At 32.9% G+C, this 17540-nt stretch overlaps 1 protein-coding gene across 9 annotated transcripts in view; it reads left to right on the forward strand.

Moving 5' to 3' along the window:
- The window catches only part of NAP1L1 (nucleosome assembly protein 1 like 1), a 28796-nt gene extending 12219 nt beyond the window's left edge, over nucleotides 1–16577 (forward strand). For 2 of the 9 annotated variants that reach the window (XM_081129353.1, XM_081129356.1), the window contains exons 3-16: nucleotides 1362–1447; nucleotides 2863–2965; nucleotides 8412–8553; nucleotides 8977–9057; nucleotides 9681–9809; nucleotides 10625–10696; nucleotides 11514–11653; nucleotides 12084–12229; nucleotides 12326–12345; nucleotides 13024–13146; nucleotides 13897–13926; nucleotides 14433–14480; nucleotides 15492–15563; nucleotides 16256–16577. In XM_081129353.1, coding sequence (XP_080985479.1) covers nucleotides 1362–1447; nucleotides 2863–2965; nucleotides 8412–8553; nucleotides 8977–9057; nucleotides 9681–9809; nucleotides 10625–10696; nucleotides 11514–11653; nucleotides 12084–12229; nucleotides 12326–12345; nucleotides 13024–13146; nucleotides 13897–13926; nucleotides 14433–14480; nucleotides 15492–15527 — 1156 coding nt within the window. In that variant the 3' untranslated portion in view covers nucleotides 15528–15563; nucleotides 16256–16577. Of the gene's footprint in view, nucleotides 1–1361; nucleotides 1448–2862; nucleotides 2966–8411; nucleotides 8554–8976; nucleotides 9058–9680; nucleotides 9810–10624; nucleotides 10697–11513; nucleotides 11654–12083; nucleotides 12230–12325; nucleotides 12346–13023; nucleotides 13147–13896; nucleotides 13927–14432; nucleotides 14481–15491; nucleotides 15845–16255 lie in introns of those variants that run through there. The other 7 variants (XM_081129355.1, XM_081129357.1, XM_081129358.1 and 4 more) reach the window with 4 other exon arrangements.
- The last annotated feature ends 963 nt before the right edge of the window (nucleotides 16578–17540 follow it).

The following is a 17540-nucleotide window of genomic DNA, read 5'->3' on the forward strand; positions in this document are numbered from 1 at the left end:
AAAACTTTACTTACAAAAATAAAAATGGGGTGGATTTGGCCATGTGACATAGTTTGTGGATCCCAGTTTTAAAGCTTTAAGATTTAGATGTTTTATAAATGGTTGAATGAAATGACACTGGAGGAAGAGTTGTTTCATGTTATCTTTAGTTACCCTTAACTCTTAAGTATGCTTAAGTTTATACTACATCAGAGATATTCCAGAAATGATTACTTTGTTTTTGATGAGAAGGCTGATTTTTTTTCCCTCCTTAGTTGACAGGAATGTAAATTTTGCTAACAGAATACAGTTGACTTTTTCTGTACTTTTCCCCATACAAAAACTAGATAGTATTTGTCCATATATGAAACTTTTTCAAATGCTGTTTCTAAATACGTAAAGCAACGAAATCTCTAAACCAAATATTAAAATGTAAAATCATAAAAGGAATTACATGATAATCTATATATTGACTTAGATATTCTTATTTCCCTTTTTAATGCTGATTATAATCTCATGTTCAGAAAGATTTTTTAAGATGAAATGGGAAGAATGTTATCTTACTACTTTTTACCTTCTCTTTCAATGGGGCGATCCTCCTGGCTTTGTTCTAAGCATGAAGTAGTCTTAGGCCTTCTCCTTAACTTTTACTCCTCTTTCCCATCTTCACTGTGAAGTAAAGAAAAAGAAGAAAGTCCACAAAGATAGTGAGTACAGGCTGATATGGTTGTTCCACAGCCATCAGGGATCCAGGATCCTTCTGTTTTTCCAAACTCCTTCATCCTTAGCTGGTGACTTCCATGCTCTAGGGTTGCCTCATGGTCCAGTGTGGCTGCCAGGTCTCTAGCCTTCACATTCATATTCTAGGGAGGAAGCAAGGTCAAAAAGGCCTCTCAGCTGTTTACCATCCTATAAAGGATGCTTTCTCAAAGTTCTGTACTGGCACTTTCTCTCTCACTGCTGAAACATAGTCTTATAGCCACATCTAGCTAAAAGGTAGGCTGGGAAATGTAGATTTTCTAGCTTTGTGAATTGCCATCTCATATACAACAGGATGCTGTTACCAAGAAAAAGCAATAGATATTGGGTAGAAAACACATACTTTCTGATATCACCTTCTCTGAACCAAAACCTGCAAAAGCACATTTTTAAAACTCGAAGTATAAACTTTATATTTGACCACATGCTTTTAAATGAAATTTTAAGTATTTGTACTTGTTCACTTATGAAGTTAGAAAATTGAATTACCTTTTGAATTTTCTGTTTCATATTTTTGAAAGGCATATTAACCTAGAAAATGAATTGAAGTTTTTCTATATATTTTTTCTTATTTTTGGTAATTTGGTACATTTGAACCTTGGTGTAATACTATGATATTGTAGCAAAGAACAGTCTGAACTTGATCAAGATTTGGATGATGTTGAAGAAGTAGAAGAAGAAGAAGCTGGTGAAGAAACAAAAATCAAAGGTATTCTTTTAAATTTTTTCAGGACCCAGTGATTACTGGTGCGTCTTCTAGAGGGTAGTAATAAGTACCATGCTCTTTCTGATCCTTGTCCACTTCATCACTGGCCGTACCTCAGTTCAGAACAGTTTGTGTATGTATGTGTGTTGTTGCGGGAGGGAAGGAGGAAAGGAGTGTAAGAGGGAGATGGGGCTGAAATGATAGTAAGGGAGGAAGGTGTGGGTATAGTGACCCCTCAGAAGTCACTGTGTGTCCTCTACTGCTAGAATGACATGGCATAGCTCTGTCAAACAGCTTAGCTACCCATGAGTTTTGTATGAATTGAGAAATGTTAGAAGTGGTAGCGGCGGGAGTTGTTTTTGGTGGTGCTTCTAAACAAATAACCACTAGCTTAGACTTACTTGAAAATATTTCATATTTAATAATGTAGACAATTTACTGTGTGTGTGTGTTTGTGTCTTTTTTAATCTATTCCAACCAAAAAACAAAAAGACATTAAAAGGGGTTAGTGATGGTGGTGGGGAATATTCTTTAAGTTTTGTCCTGTAGATATGCGGCAAGAATATTAAGGTAACAGATGACTCAACTTTTCATCTTTAAGCCAGAATGAGGTTACTTGTTAAGACTAGTGAACTTCCAGTTTTAGCTTTCATCTTGCAACATTTTCTTAAAAGATAACAGACTGTGTCCTCAGTGACCAATATTGATATTCTAAAGCATGAGTTATCACAACTGGACACCATCTAATAATCAAATTAATATTAGAAGTAAATTGAAACCATAATTGGGAAAATTAAATGGCAACTTTGGGTAATGTCTATTGATGAAGAAGATAGCAAAATAATTTTTGCATAAATCTAGCTTATTTTTGGATTGAGTATAATTTTGAGACACTGTTGATAACCAAATTTTGTTTGACTTTAGTTACAACCTTTGACTATCTCAGCTGTTAACTTTCTCTATTAAGACATAAACAGGCACATTATACAGACATCAAATAAACATTCAGGTCACTCATTCTGCTCTTTCCCAGGCTTGAAACCCACTATATTTGCAGTTTTCTGGTATGTGTTGTCTGCCTTCAAAGAATCATCAAGAGTCATAGTTAGGCATCTGGATGAAGCTTTGAGCTTCCCAAAGCAAGATGGCTGAAATACAAGATAGTAGGAAGAGAAAGCTGTTGATAGTAGTTGTGTAAATGGCCTTGAGAAATGGTGTGCATTAGAGATCATTAGGAATCTGAACTTTTCTTGCACATTAGGTTTTCCTAGAGTGAATTTTCTTTAGTTTGCTGCTCATCTCTACTCATACCCACGATTTATGGGCTAGTTAGGGAAACCTCATGATTGGATTGTCCTATTAAAATAGCATAATACGTTGTCATAAAATCCTTCTTTCGATGCCCTTTTTTTTTAAAGCGCGTCAGCTGACTGTTCAGATGATGCAAAATCCTCAGATTCTTGCAGCCCTCCAAGAAAGACTTGATGGTCTGGTAGAAACACCAACAGGATACATTGAAAGGTACAAGTTCTTTTTCATAGTCCTTATTTTTCTTTCTATAATCAACATTGCAGGTGTATCTATTTTTAAGACCATCGGGGACTTATGTATGTAATAGTGGAAAGCTAACATTTGTTAATATCTAGTATAGGATTTTTTGGAGTTGAAGGTTTTGCTAAGTACCACCAATTTAGAGTTCTTTTTAAAGTTTATTTTCATCTCCATAAGAAGTATACTGATCTTGATCATTTCTGAGATTTGTTTAGAGGTTTGTTAGAAATGCACAGAATTAGAAAAAATAACAGATTTCTTATCCATTTTGATGGTGATAAAATAATAATAGCCCAAATATCCTGTTTTGCTTGTAGTTTTTTTTACATGGTTTTATGATTTTAAGATCCATCCATGTTACTATCTATATGTATCTCTTAGCTTCTGGTCTAAACGTTGCCTAGGTCTCTGTCATGTTTGTCTACCGTGTTTTATTATATGCGTTTTCTTTGATGGATACCTAAATAGCCTCCAAGCTCCATCAACACAGTCCATTGTAATGGTCATCATTGTATGTTTCCTCTTAAGGAACTATATGATATGTACTTATCAGTGGGATTGCTAGTTATGGGGCTTGGGGGTTTGCAAGCCTTAAGTACTTTTAGATTGCATTTTAGAACGACTGTATCCAATGCAATGAAGGTCACTTTACCTGTGTGTCCTTTCCAACAGTTTGTATCATTCAACTTTATAGTTTTATACTTTTAACAATTGAAGAGGTGCAGGCTTATTTTATTTGTATTTCCTGATCTGATGAGTTTTCTCTTCATGATTCCAAGGCTTTTAGGTTGCTCATTTGTACCCATTGCCCTTTTTCCTATTGGGGCTTACTGTCTTTTTCTTGTTTTGCAGGATTTCTTATCTATTCTAGGTTTTAATCCCATATCAGTTTTAGACTTTGTAAATCTGTTGTGTCATTTTTATTTACTTTACACATAGCATCCTTTATTAAACAGAAATTATTACTTTTTATGTTTGTTAAATTTTTTACCTATGGTTCTTTTGAAGTCCTTCCTAGTTTCTTCTCTATTTCCTGTTGACTAGTTTTACCTTTTACTTGTAGGTCCTTAATTCCTCTAGAGTACACCTTTGTATTTGGTGTAAATAGGCATTCAATTTTTTCTTTTTTCTTTCTTTTTTAGTGAGCTAGCACCTTTATTACATATCCCTTTTTTATAAACAACTGTGCTTGTCTTTGAGCAGGACTCTGCTGTTTCATTGATCCTTGACAGTAACTTTATCAGGGTTTTTTCAAAAAACAAACTAAACTAAAATTTTGATAGTGATTACATTGAATATATATGTAGATTAACAGAATTATGTCATTTTTAATATTGTTTCATCCATATCTTTGTATTTATTCAGATCAGATTCTGTGTCTTTTATTACAGTGTTCTATGTAGTCTGTTCTTGGTTAATTCCTGTATACCTTAGTTGTGTTGCTGGTTGTGAATAGTGTCTTAATTTTTTTAATGTATTTTGTGGTTGACTGTTCTTGATGTAGAGAAGGAGGGCTCTTGATTTTTTTTTAAAGTTGATTTTGTATCTAGAAATCTTGCTACACTTACTATAGTAATTTATTCTGTATTTTCTCCCATGGGTAAAAGATCTTATCTGCAAGTAATGGCAGTTTGACTCTAATCTTCCACGTTACACTATACCACATGTGTGTTTTTCTTTCTTTGTAACACTGGCCAGTATTACAGTGAGCATCAGTGTTAAAATGGGCATCTTTGTCTTCTTTCTAATCTTAACCAGGAATGAATATAAAATCTCCAGTAAAATCTGTCTTTATGATTTTTATGACTTTTTTTTTCTATATCAGTTTAGATGGTCTTTCGACTTTTTTTTTAAATCTACTAAGTACATATTAAATATATTTGGAAATACATATTTTGGATATCATACTAACCTTGCATTCCTAGAATAAGCTTAATCATGATGTATTGTTACACCATTGAGTTGAGTAGTTAATACTTTTATTCAGGGTCCTTATTCATTAGCGAAGTGAATATATACATGTATGCATGTATGTATGTACAATAAAAAAACTTTCAGGGGTGGTAATTCTATCTCCTGGTTTTAGAGTCAAGATTTTGACTGCCTAATGAAATGAACATGGCTGCTTTTACTTTTTTTCCTATTTTCTGGAATGACTTGTATAAGATAGAAATTAACTGATTCTTGAACAGTTGGTAGAACTCTTCTAAAAATTGACTTGGACCTTTGGGGAATTTTTTCTTTTCTTTTTTTTTTAACCTAATCTCCAAGTTTTCTTGTGCCAATTTCAAAGTTTATATTCTTCTAAAAAATGTATGCCTTTTACTAGGTTTAAAATTGATTAGTGTATAATTCATGATATTTTTAAAATCTGTGGTTATTTTCCCTTTGTATTCTGTATTTTGCATCTTCATTAGTTTTTCCAGTTGCCTCAATCTTATTAATGTTTTTTAGAACCAGCTTTTGATTTATTTACATATATAAATTGCTGCTCTTTCTGTGGCTTTAATGTTATTATTTCCTTCTTTTTTCCATTTTTCCCATTCCTGTTTCCAGTTTCTTTAATTGGATGCTTAGTTCATTTAATTTTTTTAAAAAGATTGATTTGTATCTTTGTGACTTTAATATTCTCTTTTTAGAAATGTTCTTTGAATGTTAAGTATGAAGATGTATATGCTGAAATTAATAGCCTAAGCTTATTCATTATGTTGTTCAGTTTCTTCTCATTATTGTCTACTTGATCTAACAATGTCTGGGAAGGATGTGTTTAAAATCTCTACTTAATTTACCTGTTTTTCCCTGTAAATCCATCAGTTGTGGATTATGTCGTAAATTCTGTTGTCTGATGTTAAGATAGCTTTCTTTCAGGTTTTATTTACTTGGCATGTCTTTTTCCATCCTTGTATCTTACTCTAATGAGAATGTTTGTTTCTTTATTAGTAATCTCAACTCTTTACATTTCTTAAAAGTAGTCATGGGTTTAGACTCAATTGCTACCATCTTTTCCTTATTTTTAAATTCATTATATTTGGGTTTTCTTCTTTCCATTGAATGGATCAAATTTTCTTCTGCTGGTTTCAGAGTTGGATGCATTTTTGTTGTTCTTATGGTAAAGTGGCTCATAACCTAATACCTAATTTTATTTACCCCTGGTGATTTTTTTTTTAAGTTTACCAATATCTATATTGTTTATAAACAACTTCTCTAGTTCTCTTTTTCTTTCCTTTAAGGCAACAGTAAAATTTACCAAAGTATTTGACCACCCATCTGTAGCCTCTCCTGGATTTTTTAACTTAAAAATTATCTTTAATGAATGCAGTGAGTATCTGGCATACTTTCTGAAGCCTGATAAACCTCGTACATTTTTATTTTGCCTTCATATCTGATTAATAGTTTGGCTATAAAATTGTAAGTTTAAAGTTCTCAATTATCTTAAAATTTCACTTTATTACTTCTTGTATATATACAGTATTTTCTTTTGAAGCCTTATGTCAGTCTGGTTTCTTTTGTAGGTCCTTTGCTTTCTTCATTGGACTCAGAATTTTCTTTTGTCTTTGATATTCATAAATTTTGTTAACATGTCTGGGGTTAGAGTAAGGATTTTCATATTGCTTTAACTCAAGGGATTCTCATTTTTTAAGATACTCACTTCCTTTTAACTATTGTTGAATTTGTCATTTCTATCTCATAGCCTTTCTGTCCCCTATCTGGAGAGCTTTTCAACCTTATGGACTTTTTCTTCAGTTGAACCTGTCTTGTTTATCCTGTTTGTTGGTCATTTTAGTTACTGCATTTTCCATAATATTCCTACCTTGTTTTAGATTTCTTGGTCTTGTCTCATACTGTTAATATCTTCCTTCATATCTAAGTATATTTATAATCTGTTGAAATTCTTAGTCTAATGCTGCTTCAGGTGATAAGTATTTCATTCTTTCTGTACTCAAGTGTCTAGTTATTTTGGCCTTAGAGTGTAGGGATACTAAGAGCTATAAGAGTTACTCCAGTGATGAGTATTTAGGGGAGGAATGAATATCGGATTCTGGTTTGTGACAATCCGGTGGAGTTTAAGGAGAAGGGGATGGGATGAGGCTAAGGAGAGTTTTAGTGACCTCAGGTTTAAAGTTTTCTGACAGTTCTGGGCAACCTGGATTAAAGAGGGTGGCGGAGTCAGTGCTTGTGGCCAAGTCCAGCTTTCCTCAACTTCTTGTTATCCTAGGAATACTGGCACTGGGCTGTGAAGGGGACAGGAAATGAGTGTTGCAGCGCAAGTGCAGAACTTAAAGGCTTTCTTCCAACCTGTCCTCACTGCTACTCACTCTGGTCATCCCAGGATGCTTTTTCCCGGGTGGTAGCCCACCCTGTACCAGTCAAAGACAGCCTTCAGCCTTACTCAGAAGTTGCTTGTGGTGTACTTGTGTATGTGTACGTGTGCACATGTATATGGTATATGTATGTGTACACATGCACATGGGAGTGGGAGTCGAGGCCAGCAGCCCATTACCAGAACATTAAGCTTTTTTATTTTTATTTGTAAGAAACAAAAAGTTCATAATCTTTTGTTATTATTATTTTTTGCTTTTGATTGTCTTAACTAAAGTTGTGGTTAAGTAAGGTAATTACTTGATTTGCAACAGTCTGTCTATTGAAATTCTATCCTGGATTCTGGATCTGTTGCACAGATATCCTGAAGTTAGGTAAATTTTGAATGTGAGTATATTTTGGGAGGTAGAGGGGGTTTATAGTAGAAGCATTCTTTGAGGGGCTCACAGACTAGGTGTGTATAACCTTTTAAAAATCTATGTGCCATAGTTAAATTGTATGATACATGAATTATATCTAGCAAAGCTGTTAGTTTATAAAACCCATGTCCCCTCTCCATAAAATAATACATTCTTATTTAATAGAATTTCAAATTCCAAATGAAATAGAGACTATAATAGAAAATAATGGTGTAGGATACTGTCCTTTTTCCCAGTATATATATGCTCCCTTCCATTTTTTTTTCTTTTTCTTTTTTTTAAAGAAAATTCAGGTTATCATTGTTATTCTTAGAGTTAGCATTGTCATTCCATGGCTTTTTAACTCCATAAGATAGACTGTATATTACAGCTGAGATGCTAATACATAAGAACAAAGCTGAACTTGAATACATTGAAAGGTCGGGTTGAAAATATGATTTACATTTTCCTATCAGTTTACTGTACCTGGCTAAAATTCTACTTTTGAACTCTTTTATAGTCCAGAGGCCTATGTATTTATATCTCCTAAAGTTTAATTGTTTTGAATTAGTATATTTTTGCTTCAAATAGGAAACCTATCATTTACTAACTTTTATGCTTCAATTTCAATATGATAAAAGAAGTGTGACTTGTGTCTTACTGTGATGCTATATAACTGGTGCTTTCTAACCTTTCAGCTTGCCTAAGGTAGTTAAAAGACGAGTGAATGCTCTCAAAAACCTTCAAGTTAAATGTGCACAGATAGAAGCCAAGTTTTATGAGGAAGTTCATGATCTTGAAAGAAAGTATGCTGTTCTCTATCAGCCTTTATTTGATAAGGTAATACTTTCTATTACTTTGTTTTACTTATCTAAAATTTGAGAACTTTCTCCTTTTTGTAAAAGATTTCTTACTGATTTTTAGACAGGAAGGGAGAGAGAGAAACATCTATGTAAGAGCAGAACATTGATTAGCTGCCTCCTGCACGCCCCCTTTACCGGAGTTTGAGCCTACAACTTGGGTGTGTGCCCTGACAGGGAGGCGAACCGGTGGTGCCCAACCAACTCAGCCATACCAGCCAGGCCTGAAACAACTTTCTTTAGACCTCTCAGCAAAGTGATTATTAGATGTATTTGGGAAAACTATCAGTAATAGCAGTTCAAGTTGTGGTATGCATTGATTAAACCTATGGGTTCTTAATGAGAAACAGCTAGTTTTTAGCTTGGATGACATGTAAGTTTTTTTCTTCTTCAATCATTTTAGCGATTTGAGATCATTAATGCGATTTATGAACCTACGGAAGAAGAATGTGAATGGAAACCAGATGAGGAAGATGAAATTTCGGTTGGTACCAACTTTAATTTAGTGTGTTTTATGTCTTGGAAATATAAACATTTCCTTTGAACTTCATGATGACATAGAAGGATTGTTCCAGTTTTTTCAAGTGAAGAAATGGAGGCTTCTAATGAGACTTGCCCACAACTAATAATGGCAGAGCTGATACACAAATCCGCTGCCCTGTTACATGACACTCTTTCTCCAGAATTGCTATTTTAATGTTGGTTGATTAAGAGAATATAATATTTTGATAAGAAAACATCAAGGGGTGAAGCATTGGCTAAGGTTTATATTTCTTTTGCTTTTCCTGTTTACTATGCTTAAAAGTCACTATTTTTCATGAATTTAAAAATTATTTTCCTAAAACTTTTTCCTATAGCTCATGGTTATAGTGGTTCTCTTTGGGAGAGGTATGGTAGTAGCAATATTTATAAAAATAAGGTTTGATATGGGTAACAGCAGTGTTTACACAATTGGACTAGAACTGTTTGGGCTGAAAGTTACAGCTAGTGATTGAGGGTTTGTTGGTTTCTATACTTATGCCACTACATTTAATTTAAAGGGATGTATAAGATTTTTTCAAGAGGTCTAATGTAGGTATTCAGTAATGTGTGCTGTTATTTATCAAGGAGGAGCTGAAAGAAAAGGCCAAGATTGAAGATGAGAAAAAGGATGAAGAAAAACAAGACCCCAAGGGAATTCCTGAATTTTGGCTGACTGTTTTTAAGAATGTGGACTTGCTCAGCGATATGGTTCAGGTAATATTATTCATAAAAATACCAGGTTACCTTAGGGAGTAAACCTTTGAAATTTAAATGTTTGATGACTAGTCTCTTCATTGTTGTCATTTGTAGAATGATTGCTTTCTTTTCAAACAACTGTTGTCTGTAGAGGGAAAATTGCAGCTTTGATTAATGTAACCAAATTATGATTCATTTTCAAAAGTTAGATAATGAAATAGTCCCTTTGATAATTGCTCGTTATTGTCTGGTGCTTTCTCAGCTCTGTGCCTTCTGTCTCAGATGCTTAGTGTGGAGGTAGGATGTGACAGACTTAACAGTTTCAGTTGTCTTACCCAAAAGATCTTTTCAGCCTGAAACAGCTATTCCAAGGGACATTTGTAAATATCTAACTTTTTTACATTTGTCACTTTCTCTGGGAGACATTGCCTCCTAATCAGAAGCATTTCTTGAGCCACTACCATCTGCATTATAGTACTTGTTTCCTGATATTGTGATTGTTGGAAGTTAGTGTCAAGAAAAATTAAAACAATGACTACTTATTGAAATTCTACTTTAGCTGAATAGGAAACCATCAAGCAGAAAGAATGTAAGGAACAAGAGCAGCTAAGAGCAGCAGTTACAATCAATCAGGAAACATTTTTAAAGCAAACATGCCTATTTTAGACTTGATTTTGTACCCTTTAGCCCATTCAGTCTGGATAATGATGTAGTTGTTGCTACATAAAACTTCACTATAAAATGTCAGCCATCTAAGTGTTCATTGTCCAGTAAGAGAACACTAATCCTAAAATGCCACATTACTCATTTATATATATATTTTTAATTTCAAGGAACACGATGAACCTATTCTGAAGCACTTGAAAGATATTAAAGTGAAGTTCTCAGATGCTGGCCAGCCTATGGTAAAAACTTTGAAATATTTTCAATTTTGTAACATTAGATAGATGTTTACAGATAAATAAATGAGACTTTCTACAAAGAGGTGTGTCATTCAAGGGTTAAAAATGGGGGTGGGGGAAGGTGATTTTTGGTATACTTAATTATTAGTAGGAAATAAATGTTTAGATGTTAATAATGTGATGCAACATTTCTTTTCCCTCCTTCTTAACTACTTTCAAAATATAGTCTATTCTTGATCCTGGATTAAAAATGGATAAAAAAAATAATACCAAGGAAACATGAATAGGAAAATACTTATTCTGTAATAAAAGGCATGTGTCTGGGAATTACATAAAATAGAAGATGCTAGAGGGCCCTTAATTCCCCATTATGAGAGATCAACCAGCAGCTTCTCCCGAAAACCATCATTAGTATAATGTAAAGTATGGGCAAAGCTACTGTAGGCTGTAGGTTTTTATATTGGCCTGTAATAAGGTTGGGCTTTTACTCTGTCAAGCTCAGGTTCTAGTCTAAGATTTAAAAGTCCTCTTTGTGGGGATGGAGAGAGAAAGGGGGACTTGGTCAGTTTATTTAGACATGCCTAACCTATTTCATAAACATATTACTAAATAGTATTGTATGCTGAACTAAGTTTTATTCAGTTTATTTTGTACCTCATTTTGTTTTTAACATAACTGGGATTTGTCTGACTGCTTCCAAGAGTGGGAAAAACTACCACTTAGAATTTTATGTTTATGAAAACAAAATTAAGCTTTACTTATGAAAGCATTGAAATTGATCATGTAGGAATTTAATTAGTTTTTGTACTTCTTTTTAAAGAGTTTTGTTTTAGAATTTCACTTTGAACCCAATGAATATTTCACAAATGAAGTGTTGACAAAGACATACAGGATGAGGTCAGAACCAGATGATTCTGATCCCTTTTCTTTTGATGGACCAGAAATTATGGGTTGTACAGGGTGAGTTTAATTTTACTATATTAACAGAATGTTATATCTGTATTTGTCATACTTATGATTTGTGATACTGGTATTTCCTAGTCTGTGCTAGATACATACATACATAGTTTATCTCCAAACACTTGAGAATTTAGCCATTTTCCTAGAATACTTCTTGGTCTGTGGACCATTACAGATATTTCTCCAAAGGAAGTGCACATTTAAATTTATTATATTGTGAGTTTGTGGTAATAGTAAGTACATTTATTGAAAAAATTTGTTTAGAAACAAAATTTTTCTCTTTATACTGCTACAGAAAACATTTGGACCAATATTGCCCTCTAAGATTTGAAATTAAACATACCTTTTATTTAGAAAAATCTTAGCTCTCCTTGCATTTAAAAGTAATGTGTTAATTGTGATAGAATATTTTTCCCCTTTGTTTTGGAAGGTGCCAGATAGATTGGAAAAAAGGGAAGAATGTCACTTTGAAAACCATTAAAAAGAAACAGAAACACAAGGGACGTGGGACAGTTCGTACTGTGACCAAAACAGTTTCCAATGACTCATTCTTTAATTTCTTTGCCCCTCCTGAAGGTAAATAGTGTTTTAGTTTGAGTATTGATGGTTGTTTTATTATAAGCTTTGTTAAATTTTTTTTATTCATTTGAGTTTCTCTTCTCAATTTTGCAGTTCCTGAGAGTGGAGATCTGGTAAGCTGAATTGTTTTTTCTTTGTTGAATTGTTTACTGTGTATGAAATTAAAGGACTGGTTCTCAGAAGTGGGGACTGGAGTAGTTACTACTAGGATTTTGTTCTGAGGCTTGTAGTGCATGGGGAAGACCTTGATGCATCTGAAAAATTCCGTTCAAAATGCTCATAGTGTTTTCACTGAGAAGTGCTGAAATGCTAAAGATATTCTTTTTTTTTCTTTTTGAGACTTGGCAAATATTGCTTTGAAGGGTTTGAGTTTTCAAGACTATAGTTTTCTTCCTTATTGAAACTAGAATTTATTTATGAAAGCCTGAGAGTCTTTCTATTATTCCACTTGGTGTTTTCAGTAACTAATTTTAAAAGGAAAACTGCAATCATATAATAAAGTTGCTTATTTATATTTTACTTTTAAGCCATAAAAAACCCAACAAATAACCAGTTCTAATTTTTATTTCCCAAAATTTCCCTGAGTATATACACTGGCTTGCTAACTTTCTTTTTATTAAAAACCTGCAAATGACTATTGGATCACGCCACATGTAAGCAAGTTTTAAAATGACAGGAAGTTAAAAGTGAAGTTGAGAGTTTTTCTTCATGATTTAAACCCAAGAGTCTTGCATGTGCCAAATTAAGTAACAAAGTTATTAAATTTTGTGTTTTTGTTTTTTCTTAAATAGGATGATGATGCTGAAGCTATCCTTGCTGCAGACTTTGAAATTGGTCACTTTTTACGTGAGCGTATAATCCCAAGATCAGTGTTGTACTTTACTGGAGAAGCTATTGAAGATGATGATGATGATGTGAGTGGATCTGAGTCCTGTAATAAAATCATTTGGTGAGGGTAGGATAGTCAGAATTGGTGAGAAGTTTAATGAATGGATATAATTTTTAGAAAGCATGGCAGAATACTACAATTAGGATAATTACTGGTGTCCTGTAATAGACAAACTTTCCTGAATTTTAATAGGTCCTCTTTGGGTTCATTTATTAAATTTTTATTTTTCTGCTAATAGGAAGACTACTCTGAGTAAGTGAAACTTCACTGTGTTTGGTTAGTACTGTAGATCTATTATGCTCGTCTTTGACCAAATAAAACATACCAAGAACTTTTTTACTGCTTAAGATAACAATATTAGGAAGCACAGAATTTTTATTCCAAGGAATATTAAGTAAAGATTAAGGTAAAATTAGGCTGCCTTCAAAGGTTTGGGTGTCTTTTATTGCTAAATGGCAATAATTCAAATAGACTTTTTGTGCAATATGTTCCACACATCAGTACAGGAAAGTAATATTTACACTAATAGCTGTCTGATCACACTCCATCCACAACTGTACTGTGCTCTAATTTTTGAAATTGTCAGGTTTATATAGTGGCACTGAGCTGAGTGATTCCTACAGCTATTGTTCTTGTTTTAACTTATAATCAGTCACTTTAGGGGAAAGTATTTTTCCTCTCTTTAGTTATTAGTGTGTACAGTGATGGATGTAAATAATGCTATTCTCAAAAATTTGTTAGATTCATCAAACTTGACCCTTTTTTCCTTTTTTAGTATGACGAAGAAGGTGAAGAAGCGGATGAGGTAATGTTTACCAAATGAGCAAATAATACTCTGTTTAACACATTGAGAAGCAAATTGAATGACTTATGTATTCCTTTGCTATAATCATTATTCTGTGATATGGGATAAAAACATTTTTGGAAAAATTATGATTTTAGAATCTACAGCCAAACAATGTATGTATAAGGTTTCAATAAATAAATTGCAAAACTCAGAACATTTTTTTTATTTCAAATAATTCTGTTCTGCTGCAGGGTTATCAGCTCTTTGAAGAAGTCAAAAGCTGCAGTAAACTTTTTCCACGTTGGCTGCAGTAAATCTTTTCAATAAAAGCTGTCTGGATGTCTCAAGTTGTGTTGGGAAATTTTTCTTATTAGAAGCTTTCAGATTAAATTGCATTGTCACCAAACTCTATAATGAAATTCTATTGACTTATAGAGTAACTTGTATTAAATTCTTCCTACATTATGAGCCATTTCTTGCTACTATGTACCTACTTCATGGATGCATTTTGAACTTTAATATAGGAAGGGGAAGAAGAAGATGAAGAAAATGATCCAGACTATGACTCAAAGGTGAGCAAAATTAGTGCTGTTTCCTATTAAATTTAAGGCAGGTTAAATAAGAGTTGGTGTATCTCAATATAAAGTTTAATTTTGTCTATCAATGTCTAGCCTATTGACTATGGCATTTCAGCAGTGCACATAATTCCAATACATCTCTCTTAAGAAACTTCTGCTTTTGGTTCTGACCTTATTTATTTTTTTCATAGTTTTGGGCTAAGTAAGCTGTAGGATTCTATTTTAATGTCAAAATATCATGTACATTTTTTATTTTTAGTTTTTATAGTTTTTTAGAAGCTTTTGAAATTACAGCTTGTGGTTTTATGTTGTTTTCCCTCTAAAGGAAAGCTTATAAACAAAGGTCAGCTTTTAAATCACCTGAATGCAGGAGTGCTTGGGAATAGGGGAAAGTACTGTTTGTTAGGTTCTTCTAACTACCTCTCTTCTTCATCTGAGTCCAGGAATTTGTCACATCAGGGTTAGTAAGGGCCTTTATTTTCTTACAAAACACATTGTATATTTTATCAGGATTCATTTGAAACTCTGGTTTCTCTTTAATTCATTTATTTGCTAAATAGTACAAAATATCCAGCAGATACTTTAACCTAGTGAGCCAAATAAGAGGGAATAGTTAAAAATCAAATTAAATATTCTGACAGGTATGATTTACTCCTAACAGCTAGATTATTAATGGCATTAGTATTTTTGTAACTGATTTATAAAAAGGCAAAAATAATGGGTAATATGACCAACATAAATTGTTTGGTTATTTAATTTTTCAAGATTATGGTTCACTGTCTCATTTTATGGAATTCTACAATGTAAACTTGGTATTTTATTTTAGCATTTTTGTGATCTGCTAATGTTTGAATAAGTAATTTGTTACCATTGCTATACCCTTTCTTTAATTTGGCAAAAATTTTGACAGCGGTGAGATAATGTGATAAGGTAGTGAATTACTAATGAGAAATTAACTGACGCAGGTAGAAAAAGATAGATTGACTTGTTGTTTTCCTTTAACAGAAGGATCAAAACCCAGCAGAGTGCAAGCAGCAGTGAAGCAGGATGTATGTGGCCTTGAGGATAACCTGCACTGTAATAGCCTAAACACAACTATTATTTACTTACAGCCTTATGTTTTTGTATTTTCTTGGTAGACTCAGTAATTTTTTTAAAAGGAAAGGAATTGATATTTTAAAGACAATTTTGTTCTACCTAGCATTTTAACTTTAGTTTTTCTGCCAGATATGTTGAATGCAGCAATTCTCTCACACATTTTCATTCATTGCTACGTAGTTTGGTTCTTCTGGGGTATTTTTATCATGTAACTATTAGATACAGCTATGAAAATAAACAGAACTGTTAAATGAAACAGATTTTTTGTTTTGCTAATTTTTTTCCTGAAGAACCAAAATATTTTTTCATCCGATACTTAAGTGGATTTAAGTTTGCTTCCACTAGTTTTGCCTTTCATTACTTTGTTTTAGAAATGCAGTGCCTATACTAACTAAAACAATTCATCATTTTAAAAAACAAAAACAAACTGGTTAAGACAAGTCTATGGTTAAGAATTTCCAGTAAGACCACATTCATTAATTTAGATTGTTCGATGGATTTTTAATATTTTGGATGACATAGTTAACTATAAAGAATCCTAACTCAATTATATGGTTACTGGTTACCACAGGGAGGTGAATAAAACAGTATTTTCAGAAGCTAAGCTTTACTTTTTTAACTGTACTTTTACATTTAACCTCCATTAACTAAGCATCTCTTCTTTGTGGTAGGGTCTACCTTCTGCTTCCCTGGAAAGGATGAATATTCATCATTTGACAAGTTCATTTCAAGTTTTTTGTTGTTTGTTTGCTTCCTTGTTTTTGTTTTTGCAGTCTAAAATAAAAAATGTCAAATATAATTTTAATTCTTACAAGATAATGTCTTATAATTTTGTACTAATTCAGGCAGAAGTGGAGCCCTAGCTTGAATTAAGTATTGTACCCAGTTATCATCATACTGAAGGAAAGGGTGCCAACTTTGGAAGCAGTGTACTGCATCTAATGAGAAAGTGCAAATAAAACAAAGACAAATGATGTAATTTTTTTTTTTTTTTTTTAAAGAAAGTTTAAGTTAAGTTTAGTTTTCTTTGTGGTTAGAATGAGAGAGGGCCCCAAACCTCTGGTTAATTCCAATTCTTATTGTTTAAAGTATGAGTATGTTGTTTACCCATGCTTCTGTTTACTATGTATTAAAATGGGTAGTACTGTTTACTTAACTACCTCACATGTGTTAGGCATATTAAGTTAAAGTATATGAAATGCTTCTCAACCTTATTAAAAGCTTAAAAAGTTGGACCTATTTGCACCACAAGTATATTCGGCCTTTTATTCTGCCATGGTTTGATAAATAAACTGGAAGACAAAAGTTAAGTACTTTACTTGGGATCTGGTCAGGCAATGCTCTTATTGTGGCTCCTTTTTTAGTAGAAGTGGATGGATAACCAACTATTTCAAAAGGTCCAAGGATTGTTTTTGGGTATTTTAGTTATGACCATAGAGATCATGGTACTAAAATAGAAGTAAGATGCATTGAGGGAGGGGAGGTGCCATTAAATCTGAGATTGTAGAGCCACATTTAAAGTACCTCCGGCTAATTACTGTTAATTTTTTGTGGTGAACTTAAAAGTTTTGGTAAGGCGGACTAATTGGATTGTAATTGGAGAGTAGTTAAGAGTTTCTGCTTGTAATAAAATAACATTAGGTTCATTTTTAGAAGTGATAAGAGCTTCCATTTTGAAAATTTAGTATTAAAGTCTTGGAATGTGAATACATTTTGTTATTTGTATAGTACTATCTATTTCGCTCCTGAGATTTTAATTAACTACTGGAAATCCTTAACCAATTGCAATAGTTTATAGGGGGGAAAATGCCATGAAAACACCTTAATGTTTTTCCTCTTCATTTTCAAAATGATTTTGGTTGCTTTGATTAGACATTCTGTACTAATATTTTTTGGTACCCATAACTCATTTTAACAAAGCTGAACTTTAAAAAATGTTAATCTAAAGATAGGATC

The sequence above is a fragment of the Miniopterus schreibersii genome (assembly GCF_964146895.1).
Source record: "Miniopterus schreibersii genome assembly, chromosome: 2".
NCBI lineage: Eukaryota > Metazoa > Chordata > Mammalia > Chiroptera > Miniopteridae > Miniopterus > Miniopterus schreibersii.